This window comes from Pezoporus wallicus, unplaced genomic scaffold, assembly GCF_028554395.1.
Source record: "Pezoporus wallicus isolate ANWC-B61680 ecotype Strahan unplaced genomic scaffold, APGP_CSIRO_Pwel_v1 contig_3815, whole genome shotgun sequence".
In the NCBI taxonomy this organism is placed as follows: domain Eukaryota; kingdom Metazoa; phylum Chordata; class Aves; order Psittaciformes; family Psittacidae; genus Pezoporus; species Pezoporus wallicus.
This window is the reverse complement of record NW_026637911.1, coordinates 1,572,139-1,591,947: the sequence shown is the minus strand read 5'-3', so window position 1 is coordinate 1,591,947 and position 19,809 is coordinate 1,572,139. Positions and strand designations below refer to the sequence as shown.

The window sequence follows — 19,809 nt, the reverse complement described above, 5'->3', positions numbered from 1 at the left end:
CTGCCCACGGGGCTGTAGTCAGCAGCCTGTGACAGTACTGAGAGAGTAAAATGAATTTAACACGCACGTTGCCTCAATTTTTTTCAGACACTGGCCAGAAGAAGACCCCAGACAAGAAAGATGGGCGGCGAATGTCTTTTCAAAAACCTAGAGGGACTATTGAATATTCTGTAAGTTACTGCTTTATTGTTAGAATGTCGTTGCATAGCAAGTGCAGACTTAGTTTCATTACAAAATATAAGCAAAACAATAATTTGCATTACCTTTTAAGCTTAGAATTATGTGTATCTAATAGCTTATTTTGACAGGTATTAAATTGGAAATTAGCTAATAGTAGCTAAGTAATGTTTGGGTTTGGTTTTTTGTTTTTGGGGGGGTTTGTTTGGTTTTGGTTTTTCTTTGAAAAACAAGCTAATCGGTCTGAGCATTCACTTTTAGGTAACTAGTTAGAAACAGTAAATAACATTATAAAATCATATGGAAGTTCCCTGCTTTCAGCATTATTAATAAACTGTTGATATCAGGAGAAATAACAGAATGAAGTTGGGGGGGAGCTATGGCTCGATACTGACCTTCTGGTGTTCTAAGGATTTTTGTAGATCTATACCTTTCACTGCACAGATCTGTTTCTGCAGCAGTATCTGAAAATGGAGCCTTTCTCTGCCTGTTCTGTTCTTGAAATGACCCTCAAACTATGCTGCAGTCAGCTTTTCACATTTGTGGTTACTAAGGGAAACTGAAGTGAGAAGTATCTGTCATGTTATATACTGGAAATATAATTAAGCCTATAAATAACATTTATAGGGTTGACATGAAAATAGGTAAGTCTGTACCAGTTAGCTTTGAGTGCTTTTGAAGCTGGACAGGATAAAATAAAACTGAGAACTTCTTTATAAAAGGTCTTTACTTGACCTCTTGGTGTTCTCTTATTCCAAGTGTAAGATACGGGAGAGACTTAACTCTTAATTTTGCATTAAGCCAAGCTGTGATACGGCTTCACTATGGTGGGTGTGAGAATGGTGTGGTAATCATTTAGAGAGGGGCAGAGGATTTGCATATTGGAGCTAGAAGCATGAAGTGTGGTTTATATTGGGAATTTTAATACAATTCTAACCTAAAGACTTCCTTGAAGTTGAAATTCAAAAAAGAAATTTCTGCTGCTTAGGTTCCAGCAGCTGAAGAATGGTAAAGTAAAAGTGACTGTTGTTCCTATTATGTTAACCCCATTTTGTTTGAAATTATTGGAAAAAATGCTCAGGTGTAACTCTGTAAAATTTGGGTTCCTATTCAGGCAGTAAATCCCTCAAGTTTCCTCTTGCCACCATGCGTATGCATTTACCTTGGTACGTAACATTCCAGGCAAAGCTAAAGCACCAAGCTTTCCTTCTTAAAATTGATATATTTGCGTCAAGTTGCATGTACTTCTGCAGATTTTTGTGTTCCAGTAGGTGGGGTTTTGTTTGCAAAAATAACTTTTTTAGTACGTACTGAAGTATGCATTGCTTCCTGGTGAGACAAAAAGGCAATTCATAAGAATTGAAGACTTTTTGTGATTAAACTTAGTCCAGTTCTAAAGGAGCCTGTTGCATGCATGGAGCATGCTGCATTTCAGCTACATAAATGCTCTATTTTGTCTGGTCTTGGTCATTTCACTCATGAAGTACTTAAGTAACATAAATTTTCAGAGCTTCAGTTACATGTTGTGTATGTATGTTTTAATGAAATACACAGATCTAACCTTAAGAAACTGAAATTATGTTCACTATGTCTAAGAGAGGTCTGGTAACTATTGTGATACTTTGGTACAGTTCTTATTTATGACTTTAATACGTGTAGAGAGAGAAACTTATTTATGTCTATTTCTTAGTCCTGCTAGCTCTCAAAGCAGAGGCACATAAACATGTACGTCTGCATGTGTTGCTGCTCTGAGAAGCAGAAGAATAAAGGCAGACATCAGACACACACACAAACATGAGTACTCTTGAAAAGTTAGTGGGCTTCTACTTTGTTTTGTGTTGTTTTTTTTTATTGTGTTTGGGAAGGATGTGCTTTTTAATAATTTAATGTTTTGTTTTTCCAGTAGCTACATGGTTTTAGGAGGGAAGGATTTATTTGTATTCCTGAAGTTTGGAGCAAGATGGCATCTCACTGATGCAGGCTATGGGTTTTTAAGGTGAAATAGACTTCCCACCGGAATTTTTAAAAAAAATAATGTTACATTGGGGATAATTATACAATCAGATACATTTTGTCTTTAACTGCTTTTTGGCTTCAGCTTTAATATTAAAGATTTTATTCTGAAAGCATAAAAACTTTTAACTGCTGTTCTGTATGTAGTGCCAGCAAGAAGATGTCGGCAGAAGTTGGTACAAAGTGAAGGAAGCAAGTCCTGAGCTGCTTCTAAAGGATACAGAAAAATGGTTTATGTTCACTGTTACTGTCTAGACTGTGAACAGATTTTTTTAAGTTAATACAGTTTCTCCTTTTCTGAATGTCAGTCAACAGATTAGATGCAAATTTGTATTATCTGTTATTTCAGAATTCACAGTCAGTTCTCCAGGCGAATTGTTATCCTGTTTTTCATCACCTCTCCTAGTCTTCCCACGTCTTCAATTTTGTTAGCTCTTTTTAATGCTTTTAAACTATTGTTTTGTTCTTTTCTGGTTCTTGGACAGCTAGCCTTGAAATTCTTTTAAAAAACCTATTTGTGTACTCCGGTTTATGGTTAGTCAGTGCCTGACTTTTAACGGAAGAATGAGTGAACTCCAGTTGTTGAGATGCAATTCATTAAAATGTCGGTAGAGGGATTTGGTTTTAAATAATTTTTTTTAAATAACTTCACCAGTTGCTAATCTGACAGAAGTGGAGGCAGTTTGAACCATGGTTAGCGATGACTCTGAATCTGTTTCTCTACTGCTGCACACAAGCACACCTGTCAAATCTGTGTGTAAAAGTAGTGCTCTGTTAACAGAAAAGGGATAATGAGATGTACCTCTGCTCACATAGGAACACAGTGATTTGAAAAGAGTGTTCAATTTGGGATTCTGTTGGCGAAGAAAGATGGAAGCTATGGATCTTCAGTGGCTCTTTCTGTATCTAGTCGTAGCTATTAAAAATTAGTTAACTTAGAATTTTAGACTTATTTGTATACATATGTAAGTGACTATGGTAGGAGTAACTAGGTAGTAAGGTCTCGCATGTCTTTGCATAAGAGTTGATGACTAGAAGCTCTTGCTCTTGAGTATAGGAAACAACTTAATATTCTGAGAAGCTCTTTTTCAACAGCAGTTACTGTACAAAGCAGTTTGTGTATGTTAACACAATCCTGAATAAGTGATTGTTGTTTTCTTTTTACATTTTCATTAATCAGTATCTTTCAATCTTTATATTCGAGTCAGTATACTGAAGGAAGCAAAGCGAATGCATGGTATGTACTGAACTACTTCAAAACACCAGCTGGCCAGCTCAAGTCTATTTTGAGTTGTTTCAGGGAATAAAATAGTCTTTTCACATGTCTCGTGGTGGTTTTTTAGAGGTTTACTTGTATTGGAACAAATCTTGCCATTCTCTTAAAATCATGAAACAATGCAGTCACTGGTCATCATTCATGACCCCCCTTTCATCTCAAAAGGGGAAATAATCACATGAAGATTCAGCATAGTGTTTTAATAGTTGAATGTTTACAGAGTTTATTGATTATGATTTTTCACCCTCTCTTCCAATATTGAATAGGTGAGGAAAAAATGATTGGAAAAGCTGGGGGTGGCTGTGGTATGTTCTGGTATGTTTTTAATTTGATAATTCTTAAGCTGTGCTTTTTCACAAAGTTATTCTTTCAGCTTTTGGCTGTTCAGATTTATTTGTTTTATTTTTTTTAATGGCAGAAAATCTGAGAATTGGAAAATAGATCTTGGATTTGGAAAATAAGGAGATACTTCAGGAAGTCTTTATTACATGTACAGTTGCTTTGTTTTAAGAAGGTATCAGTGCTGGTCTCTGAAAATCCCATATAGCGGAGAGATGTGCCTGTGCAAATTTTACAGCCAAATAAGAAAAGGAAGCTTATATTTGCTATTCATGTGCTCCTGGTTTGTGAGATAAAACCTGTAGCTGCCAAGACATCTCACCAGATGGTTTTCTTTCTGAAGGCTGAATAGAGTGAATGCACTGTTGAAGTGCTTAAGCTTTGTGGGTTTTAAATGGCTGCTTTTAATGTATTTTATACTGTGGCATGAGTTACTCTTAAATGTCTCAGTCATACCTACCTAGCAGCTAATGTCCTCCAACATTCATGTGAGAGCAGAGTTTGGATTTGGGCAAGGCTCTTGCATCTCACTTTACAGTTTGTTTTAGGAGACCTTCTGAATTATCATAGAACCATAGAATAGTTTGGGTTGGAAAGGACCTTAAAGCTCATCTAGTTCCAACCACCTGCTGTGGGCAGGGACACCCTCCACTCGACCAGGCTGCTCAAGGTCTCTCCCAGCCTAGCCTTGAACACCTCTATGGATGGGGCAGCCACAGCTTCTTTGGAAAACCTGTTCCAGTGTCTTGCCACCCTCACAGGGAAGAATTTCTTCCTTGTATCTAATCTAAATCTCCTATCTGTCAGATAAAAGCCGTGTCCTATCCCTACATGCCCTTGTAAAAAGTCCCTCTCCGGATTTCTTGTAGGCCCCTTTAGGTACTGGAAGTCTTCTGTAAGGTCTCCCCTGAGCCTTCTCTTTAGGCTGAACAAGCCCAACTCTCTCAGCCTGTTCTCCTAGGAGAGGTTCTTCAGCCCTCTGAGCATCTTTACGGCCCTCGAGCTTCTAATGGAAACACAGTTCCTTATTTTGGTTGCAAATTTTGTTATCTGTGCGACAAGTAGTACGTTTCTGGTCAGGTTATGGTTCTAACTTGATTTCTGCTTCAGAACCAATTAAAAGTGGCATATGATAATATTCTTATTTTTTGCATATCTACATGATAATGCAGTAGTGAATTAATAAGAGCTACTACAATAGAGTCATATCTCAAATACTGCTGGAGAGAGATGCTTGCTGCTTTGTTTAGCTTAATGGCTTCCTATCTAAAGAATTGTCATTATAGAATTGGAAAATTATCTAAAATAAGCTAATTGCCATGTTTTTGGCCATATCCTATCTTTTTGCGTTAGTGAATCTAGGCTGACAAATGCACCTTTATAAAATGATAATGAACTCTGTATGGAAGGAAATTCATCAACTCTTAGGAACCTTAATTATGCTAGTATCCCAGATTGCCCTCTGTTTCTATCTGTTGAACTGTAACAGCTTTCAAAGTACATTATATTTGTAGCTGATTTTTGGTTTTTGTTTTTTTTGTTTTTTTTTTTGCAGGACAACCCACTTCTCTTTGTATCTGTCAGTTACACTTAGTTATTCCTGTACTGTTGACATGTGTTCCCTAATGTGACATAACTTTGAAAAGTTAATAGAGAGCATTTATTTTCCTGAATTCTTTTGGGATGAACATTCTGTTCAGTGTTAAGCTTTGGAACGTTTAAGTGGGAATGTGTTTTGAGGAGCAATTATTAAACTTTTTATATACTACTTTTGCATTGCAGCCAATAGGAACTCCGTTTGCCAGCTATTCTCGCAATGCAAATAAAATGTTTAAGTATTTAATCACTCAATATTAACTAACACTATAACCTGTAGATGCATATTTTTCCATTCTGGCAAAATGTTTGCTGTTTCTGTGAAGAATAAATGTGCCTTGTTATAGTGTACTGACAGCAAAATGTATAATGTCGATTAGTTACATGGAACGTATTAATTCAACTGGTACAATCCACCACAGAGTACAGTTGGAGGCAGGCTAGCTCAATGTATGTTTTGTTACTTACCTCCACTGTACCATGGTTATGAAAGCAAGGTGGTTTAGTCTTTTGGTTTCAAACTCTGCCTTTTTCTCTGTGACTGTGTAAGGCCAAGGTCTATTCTTGAGGCAAGCACTACAAAAAGCTGTGTATGCTCCAAGACCTCTCCTTTCCTTCACTCCCTTCACCCTAGCCTCAATTCTGTTTTCTGCCCCAGTTTAATCATTCAAACAGAAGTAGAGGATATCTGTTGTTTAATTCTAGTAACAGTTGACAAGGCATACAAGGCATGGTGCTACACATTTTTGTTAAGGAAGCGGATGAAAAGTGGCAGATACCTAGTGGGTATGCAGTCAGCTAATGATATCCACTGGCTTTTGCTATGAAGAAAAGTGTGTGTTTGACTTTCACTCCCCCAATTCCCCACTGTTCCCTTGAAAATTAAGTAGAGGGAATTTAAAAGAGAAAGCAGTCTTTTCTGTAATTATCAAAAGTAGTTAGTTAAGAGAACAGCCTGACAATAGGAGGAAAATATAAACCTGTGAGTAGATAGTCTAATACTTGCTACTTATATAGTGTGGAAGGTGTATAGCTTCTGCAGATGTAAATAGAAGGACACCTGAGAAGACATTTAAGGCAGGAGGCAATGTTTTTTTTTTATTTTTTTTTATTTTCTAGCTGTGCTCCATGTTTAGCATCACAAGCATAGCTTTGCTTTATTGGTTCACCTCTTGTTTTCCCTGGTGCAGTGTTCATGAAGCCCTGTGCATTGTGCAGTGAACTTATTTTGGTTGTATGCTACCTTGTCATATCCCTGTTCTTAAATGCCTGCTGAGAATTCTTTATTCTGAAATAGTCTCTGTGAATAAAACTTTCTTCTGTTGGTTCATACTGACTGCATTTTAGAAAACAAGGGTGAAAATAACTTGGAAAAAACCCTGTCTTTACTTGGGAATCACCTACTCAAAATGCTTATGCTCCGTCTGCTGTCAGCCTACTTGGCCTGTTTTGCTTCAGTACTTTAGCTTTTTATCTCAGTAAAGGTTTTTACTTGAAAGTCAGGTTAACAGAAGCTTATTTCAGTAGGAGGAGACTGTGTTTGCATTTAGAGATTGCTTCAGCTTTTCTGTAGGTGAGGTTTTGGGGAATGAAGGGTTCTATGTAACCAGACAATTGTGCATTGGTCCAGTGGTACCCAGAAATGAATTTATAGACCTGAAGTTCTGGTGCAGTAGCTAAGCCTACAGCTTAGTATGTGTGACTGACACTTGGGGCCACAAGGACGCATAGTGGGAAGGCAGGTGTCTTGTGGCAGTATCCTCATGTTTAGAGGTAGGTATATTTCTGGGAGTTTAGTTTCTTGTGGGGATTTGTTTTGTGATTGTTTGGGGTGTTTTTTGTTCTTTTTATTTGGTTAGTTTTGGTTTTATTTTGTTTTTTTTTTTTTTGGGCAGGGCAGGGTAGGGGATGACAGTCATGAAGGCTTATAGTTCATCAAAATCCTGGTAAATTTACACATGATAAAATTTATAAGCCACTATTTGAACTAACTTCTTACAGGTTTTTTTTTCTTTTTTGTTTTCCCAATTGATACAGGTGGAATCAAGAGATACTTTAAACAGTATTGCCTTGAAATTTGATACAACACCCAATGAGCTGGTTCAGTTAAATAAGCTTTTCTCCAGAGCAGTCGTTCCTGGACAGGTATTACACTATACATGTTATTTATCCAACAAAGACTGGTTTCCTTTTGTTTCTAATTTCTACCAGAGGAAGTGTTAAACTACTTCTATTACTGGTTTTTCTATTCGCTTTGTAAGAGTTTTCAATTTTTCTGTAGGTTGTGATTCCTTATGCCTATTAACTGCTTAAAAGGGGGACATCTCATGAAGCTACCTGTCTCTCTTAAATAAGATCAGAGGACTTTTAAAACTAAATATACTTAATGGCATAATAACACGTGGGTACAAGCTAAATTGTTACTTTAAATGTAGCAGGCTGTTTACCAACTTGGAAGACAAATTCAGGCTACAACTTACAAACAGCATTCCTGACGGCATACTACTGCCTGCAATTCTATTTTAATAAACTGAATAATGTTTCTTTTCCAGTCTGAAAACTTGCTGTCTTTACCAGCAGTATATGAACTTTCATTCACTTCTTAGAGGTCACCATTGCTTGTATCTTTTTCATTTCCTTCTTTTGCCTTCACTTTTGACTTGTCTCTGAAAGCCAGGCTGGAAAGAAGTGAAAACTATTGGCCATTTGGTATTAGCCCTTTATTTGAAAACATCCAGTGTTTATTTCTGATTGCAAAATTGTCTAGGTAGCTTGAAAGCCTACAATGGCCAAAATAATGTATGTAAGGGGGGTGAATAACTACAGTTGGTTTGGGTTAATTTTTTTTGTTTGGTTGGTTGGTTTGGGGATTTTGGTTTGGTTTTGTTGCTCCCCCCCCGCCAGTGCTAAGAGCTGTGTCTATGAACTTGCCCAGGCTGTTTCCTGGTTACTCGAATAGCAGAGAAATAATAGGGCAGGTCTTCCTTGAACACTGTATTGGGTGTTTCCGTCCAGCTGTATGCTTCTAATGCTGTCTACGTGAACTTTTTCCTCTATTGTAACTAAAATCAATCCTTAATGACTGAAAATCAATCTTAATATAACTGCTTTACAAAACTTTAAAAGGTAAAATTTAGTAGTATTTGGTGTGATATGTATTTCGTCAACTCATAATTTCTGTTAAAATTAATAGGAACAGGAATGATTTTTGTATGGCTTATTTTGAGAAAGCATAGGAAATTCACACCTGAACTGCTGGGAAATCTAAAGTAAAACTGAAAGCATAACTTCTAACTACATTATATCTTCTTTATAGATTTTGTATGTTCCTGACCCAGACTACATTTCTAGTGTGGACAGCTCCCCCTCTCTAAGTCCTATAAGTCCCCTATCACCTACATCTTCCGAAGCAGAGCTTGACAAGGCTGCAGTAAATGTAGGTATACCTGTTGTCCTTGAAATTAATTTTCCCTTACAAGAGAAATGTTACAGGTGCTATGCTTTCTTCTTAAACTATCCTTTCATTCTGGGGAGAAAGTATTTAACAACACTAAGTTGAAAAGTTAAAATAGTACCTTTTTAGAAGTAAATATAAGCTTTTAGTCTTCGTAAATGACAGTTTTCTATGTGAAAACTGCTTTGAAGGCAAGCTGTTTGTAGCAAATTACTATCCTTGCACACTGAAATCTTAAATACTAGTTCCTACTGCATTTCTGTATTTGTTACTTTTCAGAGCTAATTAAACATTTGTCTCTAATCTTACTGAGTTTTTGTAGAAGTGACACATGGGCAAGAATGCTCAAATAGCTAAAAGGGCTCCCCCGCTTCCTTTAGCAGTGCGAGCAGGGGTTCTCTGATTTCATTTAGCAAAATAAAGAAAATGGGGAGGGGAGGAAGCCAGTTTCAGTGAAAGGCTTATTCAGTAGTTCTACCTTTGTAGATTTTTTTTTTTTTTTCTAATATAAAAATTATTTAGCCATCAAAGCTGCTTTGTATTTCAGCTTGAATGTAGATTCTTAGCTAGGAGCTAGCTTCATATGTCTTTCCAGGAACATTGACTTGCTGTCAACAGAACTCTGTGGGGAGGCCTCCAAGCAGGAAACACCATATTGGAACCTGAGCTTCTCTGCAGTTTGTGCAGTTATGAGCTTATTCAGATGTTTCTTTATCTGTTACTACTGTTCTTTTCCGAGATACTGTCTTTTCTCCCAAAACCCAAGCTTTCTTCATAGTGCTCGGTCAAGCTGTCAAATGTCTACTGCAGTAGACTACTACGGCCTAATATTCCTGTTCTCACAATATGTCTGCTGTCAGTTGTGTTGAAGAATTTCTTTTATGTTTTATGGCAAACTGAATGTTCTGCAGCACAGTAAACAGACTAGTCTGCAAGAACACATTTGTCCGTATCAGTCTTGGAATAACTGTAAATGTTAGAATAGACCTACCCATATAGCCTATGTCATGAGAAGTTAGTCAAAGGAAAATAGAAATCACTATGCACTAGATCCTGTATCAGAAAAATACCTTATGCTTGCTCTTCTGCATTATTTTGTATACTTTAGTAAGTAAGGAGGCTTAATTGTGCAACCATACCTGTAATTTATCTGAAACTTTGACTGTGTGCATATAATAGATAAAAGCTTGAAAGTGTAGAAGAAACCAACTAGGTTAAAATCTTTTAGAAGTTAGAATCTTCCTATGCAAAAGGTTTTGTCTAGTGTCAACAGTTCAATGTTAGGAACAATTTGTTATATGTTGTTTAACTGACACACTGTGATGTTGCAAAACTATTTTGTGCACGTTGTTATGTGTTGTGGGTTACTACAAGTAGTTCTGAAGTGCTTCAGGAAAAGTAAAATGAGCAATGTGACAAGATGTAATAAAGTGATTATGGAAGTGTCTGTTTCTGAGGTCTTTCAAAATACATGGAAGGAGGGAAAGGATATTTGTAGATACAGTTTGTCAAAAGAAAGCAAAGAATGGAAATCACTTGCATACATCAGTGTGGACTCTGTGTGTTTGGATTTGCTTTTCAAACAGTTTTTCTAGCAATGCAAAAGGTTCTCAATTTCTATTTGAGCAGTTAGAGGCTGGAAAGTTTTGTTCTTAATCTTAGCACCTGTTTTCTGTGTTTCTCTTCTCTGCTGATTGCTGTCATTATGAATGAAAGCATACATTCTCTTATGTTCTGCATTGATAATCTGTCATCTTGGACTCTCCTTCAATTTTGACTCCAGATGTACAGTTTAAATTTAAGCCCATTTCAAGGTAAAGAGGCTATATTATGCTACCTGCATAATATAAAGGGTCTTCTGTGTGCTATGATCATTTAAACTGATGCGTTCTTGCTAGAAATTGAATAAGATGGCTAATGAACAACTGAACCTCTGTTGAGGTAAGATAGAAATTATTATATACTATGTTCTTTTGTTTCTGTTTTATCACACACTAGAGTAGCTTAACACGACCATATGGGTTAAATACAAATCAGCATGTGGCTAATGTAAGACCTGCATTGCCCTGTTAATTTTTGGTTGGTTTTTTTTTTACATTGCTACTGCCTGTAAAACTTAAAAATCCACTTCAAAATAATACGTAGTGACAAGGGAGTCATCATTAAATTTGAAAGTCTGCCCCAGTGTTATTCCTGTTGTATACTGCATGGCAGTATAAATGAGAAAGAGATGGCTTGTTCACAGTGGACTTGGATATCAGCTGAAGATTCTTGCAGCCACTTACGTGAATCACAAAGGTGACCACATAACTTAGGAGAAAGGCGTATATAGAATGATAAATCATTTCCAGGAAGTTCAGTTTTTAGCTTTTTTCAGTAAAATTCAAGTCAATGTTCTCTAAGATGCTTTGAATTTTTTGCTTTCTAACTAAAATTGTAAGATGCAAACAAAGTCTACATTATTGCCAGAGATGAACTGAAACAAAGCTGTGTATAATGTTCCTGAATGTGATTAAAGGTGTTTAACTTCAGTCTGTACTAGTGACTAGAACTGAACAAAAAAGCAGAAAACAAAAGGAAACATAAACGTTCACATTTTTAACAAATAGTAATATTTTATTAGTAACTAAAGTAGCAATTATGTATGAAATGGGAGTCTTTAGGTGTTGGTTAACTCCAAGACAGGGTTGCTGTGACTATAAAATAGGATTTGGCACAGTCTGTCCTACTGTATGTGTAGCTTTTATTTCACTGTCTGTCCTGTCCCTTGTAAGGTTCCATATTCACTACTTTGGATGTACTGTTAGACAGCAACATAGGTAACTCTTCCTGTTATCTGCCCAGGAAGGTCACTATCCCAAAGTAACCTTGTTACATACTGGGGAAACGTGAACTGAATGGGTAGACTACAAGATGGGCTGGAAGAATTGGCTGTATCAGTGGGCTCAAAGTGATTCAGCATTTGTGTGTGTGTAGCTGGTTATTTTTTGTTGTTTGTTTTCTGTAATGTTGGACAATTGCAAATCCTTAGGGTCCCTATTGAGCTAATATTGTTGATAATCTGCTCGTCAGTGACCTGAATAATGGGACACGGGACAGAACACACTGTCAGCAAGCTTGGGGTAAGGAGGGGGGGGAGGGAGCAAAAACTAGGGAAAGTGGGCAATACACTGGAGGGAAGGGCAAAGGCTGCTCTTCAAAGGGACAAGAGTCTGGAGAGAAGAAGTAACAGAAATCTCATTAAATTCAACAACATCCAAGACCTGCCTGAGACAGAAAGAACCTCATGTAGCAGTACAGGGTAAGGATTGGCTAGCAGAGATTGAGGAGTAGTGTCCTGGTAGATATGTTGAACAATGTTCTGTTGTGATGGTGAAGGCTAATCATACGCCAGGTGGCAGATGAAAGAGGAACACCAGCAGGTGGCAGGAAATGTTTATTCTCCTGTCTGGGGGAGGATCGTGAAGCTGCATTTGCAGTATTGTGTCCACTTCTGGCACCTCCAGTACAAGGTAAAGATTGATATGATGCAGACAGGCCAGTGGAGGGCCATCAAGAGATCAGGGAATGGAAACATCAGACACAAAGTTTGCTGAGAGTTGGGGCGTTTTTAGTCTGGAGAAGAAAATACTAATGAACATTTCTGTGTATGTACTACCTGACAGGTGAGAGAGAAGAGTTTGGGGTCTTCAGAGGTTTGTAATAAAACAGTGGGCAGCAACAGCTGCAAGTTGCTGCAGGAGAGGTCCTGGTTAAATGACAGGAAAATATTTTTCACAGTGAGGGTAGTTAAACACTGGAGTAGGTTCCTTGGAGAGGCTGTAGAATCTCCAGCCTTGAAGACTTCAACTCCACTGGAAAGATTATGAGCAACATAACATGACATAATGTAATGTATGCTTAGGCCTGCTTTGAATACAGGGTTGGACTTGCTGACCTTGCAACAAAGTAGTGAGTAATATTAGTAGGACTTCTGTTGAAGTTAGAAAATAACCTTTTCTGTTAACTTCTGCTCAAATCTTGCATGTGACACTGGGTGGCTTCTTTATGTGAGCTCTAGTCATTGTTTTGCTTATTCCCAAATCAGTTCTGAATACCTTTGTCCATTTGCATTTCTTATGGGCTTGTTGAGCTGTGTTTTGTTAATTGCATAAACTGTCAGATCAGAGCAGGCCTTTAAACTGCAGTGGACTTGGACCCTATTTTTGAATTTTCTTTATGTCAAACCAAAATAAGAAAAATTACCCAACAAAATCTCTTAAAGTTAATATTGAAAAAGGCAGGGTGTTAAGTTTATTTTTTCTTAATATTCTCTTACAGGATCCAGATGGAGTCCAACGGAAAGAGTCAGCTGCTTCACCAGCACACCCATGTGTTCGTCCTACAAGAGTGGTATCGTCCACCTCCGAAGAGGAGGAAGCTTTTACAGAGAAATTTCTAAAAATCAACTGCAAGTACATCACTAATGGCAAGGTATTTAAACATTCAAATTTTCCTGTTACTGTATGGGATGTAAAATTAAAGTACACTTAAACAATAAACTCAGAGTGAAATTTAGTTACTGATAGGTAGGTGGATCATCTTATATGCATATATATGTTTATATAAACATACCTTTTTTTTTAATCAGTTTTTCCTTTGCATTCTCAGACCACTTGTTTCTTAGATGTGATGCAAACAGTTAGCAAGTGATTAATCTGTGACAAACTTCCCTGTAGCCATACTGTTAAATTATCCTCTTGTGATGAGGGCATGAGATAGAATCATAGAATAGTTAGGGTTGTAAAGGACCTTCAGATCATCAAGTTCCAATCCCCCTACCATGGGCAGGGACACCTCACACTAAACCATGTCGCCCAAGGCTCTGTCTAGCCTGGCCTTGAACACTGCCAGGAATGGAGCATTCACAGCTTCCTTGGGCAACCCATTCCAGTGCCTCACTACCCTAACAGTAAAGAATTTCTTCCTTATATCCAGTCTAAACTTTCCCTGTTTAAGTTTTAGCCCGTCCCTAATGAATAGTCCATCCGTAGCATCCCTATAGCCCCCCTTAGATCTGTTTGTTCCTTAGGTAAATCTCTTTACTGACAGTGGAGAAGAACATGGCTTAAAGTATAAGGAAATAGGTAATTGCATAGCTTCACTTCCTGAAGCAGAACACCATGAGCAGAATTAGCTTCTAATTCTGTAAACAAGCACTTCTGTATTTGGTGTAGTCTAGTAGAAATCTTGATTTTTACTTTGAAGCAGTAGTTGCAGATCTCAGTAATGTCATTACACAAATGCCTTCAGATAATTCACTTTCATTCAGCTCATAGGTGCACAAGTCTTGCACAGATTTTCAGGGACAGAGATAATGTCAAAAGATGTTACCTCAGAATGCTTTAAGAAACCACAAAATGTATTCCTCTCGCACACTACAGAAATGTGAATGACTATTAGGAACTTTAATCGGGTTTAGTGTGAGGTTTCCCTGCCTGTGGCAGGGCGGTTGGAACTAGGTGATCTTAAGGTCCTTTCCAACTCTAACTATTCTGTGATTCTATGGAAATCATGCCTTCAGTCAAGCTGAATGAATGCAAAGAAACTCAAAGTACTTGTATTTCCTCCTTCACCTGAAGTTTGGTTATGTATATAGGAATAAGGCTGAATCTGTTGCTCAGCAGTAGGTTTGCAGGTAAGTCATGCTAATGATAAAACTGATTAATAATCTCCTACAGCTCTAATTTATTTTTTTTTTCTGATGGGAGGGACTGCAAATCTGTGTATGTCTAGACTTGAAGCCTTCTGACAGTAGATGTATATTGGCAAAAGCTGTGTGTTAGAAGTTGGTGAGACAAATACTGGAGCTATTGTTTGTAGCTTTCTTCTAGTTTGCAGCTAATTTGCTTCACTCCTTGCAAGAAGTCCTTAGGTGACTTTTTTGACATCGATCCTAGACAAGTCATTACTTACCAGTTTTAAGTGCTCTGATGCAGAAGAGTTAAGGACTGTGAACCTCTGTTAGAGATTGGCTGTACTGGAAAAATCTAGGGTTAAAATTTGCTGTGTATTATTTATGTGCTGTTCCTCATCAGAATATTATGGGAAATGTTCACAGCATCTGTCTTTGGCTTGCATCTTTCCGAGCTTCAAGGAGATTTCTGTTTAAAGAGTTGTAACCCACTGCAGTATCAGCCCATACTTGGGGAGATAGGGAGAGGAATGTATGCTCACATGCTTGGATTGGAGTGACAGATTTCATAAGTTCAGCATTTAATTTAGCTGTTGTCACATGTGATAGGAATGTCCTTTGGCATGTCATCTTATCCTCTCCTTGATACATTTCCTGATGATGCAGGAGGATGTATCTTCAGAGGTTTTCTGGAGAAAGCTTAAAAGATTCCTGCTCTGCTTCCCACTCTAGAAATGATTTTGAAAGTCATAGTTAACTGTCTGAAAGGGCTTCAGGTGTGAAATCTCAGACATCTGATGCTTGTAAACTGCAATCTAGTGAAAGCCTGTCTTTCAGTGTGATTAATTTCACATGTGAAAGGGTCTGCATTAGGTTAAGACAGTCTAATTTCTTCTCACTTTTCAAGACTGCTTATTCTGTATGTGTGTGGAATTGGTCTTAAGTCATTCATGTGAATTCTTGGACAACCATATAGGAATTCTCTGAGAGGCAGTGTCTGGAACTTGGACATACTTTCTCTGTTACAGTATTTGTTTTCTGATACCTGGTGAGGGCTACAGTTAGAAGTAGGGTATTGGGCATGGTTAAAAATGGGGTGGTATCAATATGCCACACCCCAGTCAGGTAATAAATCAGCGTAGCCAGCGTGCTGCAGAGCAACACCTTCACTCACCATTTATTGTGTATGTAGGCATGTCCTTTCTCGCAGCCACACTGTTTGCTTCTTTTGTGAAAAGGTGTGCTGCTGGTTTCTTTAATTCTTTTAACTGTTCCTTGGAGGCAGAAAGAGGTACCTGAAACAGGCTACTTGATTTAACTGAAGTGAATAGAGGAGCTTTGAAATTATTTGTTCATTCTGATTTTTGTTAGTTTACTTACCCTCTTTTGAAAAGTAGTAGGTAAAGGAAAATTACTAATACTAAGGTTTAAAAAACAGCCACCAAAAAAAGCCAACCTGGAAACGGGGCACAAAAAGTACACCTGGTTCATGAAGTGAGAATGAGGACACTGACAAGGTTCAAAATTTCTACAAGGTGGGGGGACAGGGAAAAGAATAAGTTTTTACTGTTATGATAAAAGCACAATCAGGTGTGCCCTAGAAAAAGACTACTGTCTTGGATATGATAACATTTCATTAAGATATTAATACGCCTGGACTGTGAGGTTTGGGAGGGGTAAGTTGGTGTATTCTCAATTGTTGAAATTGAGGCTGAAGCAAGATAACTGAAACGAGAAGATGGGCAGCTGCACACTTCTAGAAGTTGGTATTGAACTCTTAAATCCTTTGGCTAGAGCAGTCATACAGCCTTACCTTTTTCTCATGTCTCTCTCCAGCCTGACTGTTGTTGATGAAACATGTGGTCAGTGAAAGAGTAGAAGTACTTCAGTTGGAAGGGACCTACAGTGATCATGTAGCCCAGCTGCCATCAAGGCTGTTGCCTTGACTTTTCTGGGTCAGATGTAGAGAGCTTTGATAAAATACTTTCATGGGCAGTCATTAATGAAAGACTTCAGATCTAGAAAGGCTGCTGCTTTTTTTTGCATTATGTACTGAATTTACTGAATTAATATCTCTTTAAAGAGAAGCAGTTTTCTTCTGAGTAGACTTACTGACTTCTGAAGTAGTGTTAAATTTATATTCTAGACTACAATGGATATAACCAGATGTAGACTTCTGTTGACAGTCATTCTCTTGAGATCTTTTGGGCACCTTGAAAATCTGTTTCCACAGTACATTGCCTGGAAAGAAATGCCAGTCACAGTTTTGTTTTGGTGTCTTAAACACCTTGGACTTGTGTAAATACATTCTGCTGATTTCAACAACTTTAAGCATATGCTCTTTACTCTAAAAGGCATGTATAAAACCAGACAAGGCACTGAATAACTAACAGGACTTAAAAGCAGCTTAAGAATGTGTACCTGAGACTGTTTCCATTTTTCCATAATGGCAATACCGTTGGTCATTGCTGTAGGCGTTAATACTATTTTTGGTTTGTTTATTATAACTTGCAATTTCCTGCTCAGTACACAGCATCTTTGTTTTTCTACTGTGAAGGTCATCAACCATCATAATGCTGGGAACAAATTCTTGGAATTGGGGAAGATTGTAGCTGTATTTCACACTGTTCCAATCTGTTGTCTTTAAACAAAACTGAAATCACCTCCCTAATACACAATGGTTGTAATCACTGTGAACATTTTTTCACACAAAGCAACTCTTGTGATTGTTGCACAGAATTTTTGAATGTCTTTCTAAATTTGTACAGTTATTAGGATTCAAGATCTGTGACTGAAGGTTCACTATCATTCTGCTTAAAGCTAGACTTCTTCCAGTTCATAGTTCTAGCTCAAACTCTACCATTGAGATAGTTTAATTAATTTTTTAGCAGGCAGCTGGTGTTATGTTTGCATGTGTTTCTAATGCTTTAAAAAAAAGAAAGAAAGGAAAAAAGTTCCATGTGTAGTAAATTACCTTCGTACCTGTATTGTGTAAAAACCTACAGCTTATGGTATGCGTATCAACTTTCTTCAGATGTTTTGATACTAGAAGTTTAAAACCTACTTGTATTCATGTACTGCAGCTATGATGAAATCCATCTAAAGCTGCTTCTTGGTGCTGCCACGTCTTTAAAAATCTTCAATATTTTTAATCTAGTTGTATTTTATAAATATGCTTGTCCAATCAGTCAACAGTCCATTAAGTTAGAATGACTTGTATTGGATACTACTGTTGCTTTTGTGTAAAGATGAACAATTTTTTTAAGGTCATTCTTTTCTTGTTCTTTAATTAAATAGTAGCAAGTGAGAGGAGTGAAAAGTCAGGATTTAGGCAATGCTTCAAGTTAGTAAGTTATTTGTAAAACTAGTAATAAGCCCTGTAGTTATATGGGAAGGGTTTATGTTTACCTCGGAGGAGCTGCCTAGCATATCCTTTAGGGTGCAGGGGTTTTTGGTTTGGGGGGCTTTTAGTGTGTATTTTTGGGTTTTGTTGTTTGGGGGTTCTTTTACTCAACCCAGATATTAAGTAGCTGCAAGGACCAAAGCTGTTATTTTGGGAAAGTAGGTGCAATTAATTTGCTTCCCCAGAAAAATGGTTATGCTTTTCTAGATGACTGAAAAGCACAAGAAACTGTGCAAAGTTGCTTAAATATAAAAATGCTTTACAAACATGTTTCAACTACAAAAAAATGGAGAATAAGCTGAAATACAAAGGAGAAAAATTACCACATATTTTCCCTCTCATTTTAGGGTACGGTCAATGGTGTGCTGCTAGTGACGCCAAATAATATAATGTTTGATCCTCATAAAATGGATCCTCTGGTCCAAGAGAACGGCTGTGAAGAGTATGGCATCATGTGTCCAATGGAAGAAGTAATGTCAGCTGCTCTGTATAAGGAAATTGTGGACAGCAAAATTAAGGATTCATTAAGCATGTAAGATAGAATAGTGTTTATAAAACTTTAAGTAAATATGAGTGGTAGCCATATTGCTGATCATGCAAAACTAGCAAAAATGCATTTTCTTCTGTTTTCTGTTCTAAGAACATCATTGAAGATGAGCTTGGAAGCACCCATGAGAACTTGCTTCACCTTAAGTTCTCACATTCTATATACTCTATAGAATAAATCTTCTATGTACACAGATTCTAATTTCTTCCAATAGTCTCCTTTAAAAATACTATATAGAAAGAAATACTATGCCACTTCCTCTGCCCCATCCCTACTGTGAAAACAGGAACAGATGTGTTTGATCCCTTAGTAATTTAAAGACACATGAATAGGAAAGCCCAACTTAAACAGCTTTAGGTGCAAATCTTTATTGTTCACAATTTTTCACTTGCTGCTTAAACTCCTGTTGCTCTTAAAAATGGTTGTAAGACTCATTTTCTAAGATGTATGTGTATTTTTATGGCATTAGGAGTACATTTTTTTCCCTTTTTGGGTAAGAGAGGAACTGCATGTTTGCGTTTGTGTATAGCTTGTTAGGGGTGGACAGGGTGAGTTTGGGTCTCTGATATTTAGTATGGTAGGCATTTAAAACTGACTTGAAACAGCTTTATGAAAAACCTTTGTTCCATTCTGTCAGTTGCCTAATTTTTATACTGTCTTCAGAAATAGAATGAACTCTAACATTAAAGCCAAAAAGGATTTAAAAAAAAAATAAATAAAAATCATGCCACATTTACCTGTCGCAGTTCATAAAGCACAGATATTTGCAGACTACCTTGACCATCTAACTGCAGGGAAGTGGACTTCTTTAAACAAGGTAGAGTTGTATGTATATATGAGAGAGTAAAGCTTGTTTGCTGATATGTAATTTTTAGAGTTGCATTTTTTAAGTAAGGTATAAAGATACTCAGTGCTCTTCTAAAACTCACAGAATTTCTGATTAGCTGATTTTGAAAGGCAGGTTTGAATAAAATTATGTTGAGGAAAGTAGGTTCTTTTATGCTTGCTTTTTTCTTACACTATTTATGAACATCTGATGTCTGCTATTTAAATCATTCAGTTGTGCCAAGTAGTTAGGGATCTATTTTGCCTAACAGTGGTGTCCTCAAAGATAGGTACCTGACTGGAGAAGACACTGATCACTGGTTTAGGTATTTTGCATGGGCGAAATGGTAAGATCTGCCTTAATGTGTTCCTGTTGGTCTGCATTGACTAGCTTAGTTAAGGTTAGACCAGATGGTTTTTGCCATTATGTTCTTATCAGTGAGCTAGGTGTCAACTTCATGACAGGGTGGGACAGACCTATACAAGTGTACTGGCCTTTTTGGTC

At 37.3% G+C, this 19,809-nt stretch overlaps 1 protein-coding gene across 9 annotated transcripts in view; it reads left to right on the top strand.

Moving 5' to 3' along the window:
- Positions 1 to 19,809, top strand: part of OXR1 (oxidation resistance 1) — a 221,272-nt gene that overhangs the window by 166,119 nt on the left and 35,344 nt on the right. For 7 of the 9 annotated variants that reach the window (XM_057408214.1, XM_057408215.1, XM_057408211.1 and 4 more), the window contains 5 exons: positions 88 to 170; positions 7,439 to 7,546; positions 8,718 to 8,837; positions 13,176 to 13,328; positions 18,280 to 18,464. In XM_057408214.1, coding sequence (XP_057264197.1) covers positions 88 to 170; positions 7,439 to 7,546; positions 8,718 to 8,837; positions 13,176 to 13,328; positions 18,280 to 18,464 — 649 coding nt within the window. The remainder of the gene's footprint in view (positions 1 to 87; positions 171 to 7,438; positions 7,547 to 8,717; positions 8,838 to 13,175; positions 13,329 to 18,279; positions 18,465 to 19,809) is intronic. The other 2 variants (XM_057408217.1, XM_057408218.1) reach the window with 1 other exon arrangement.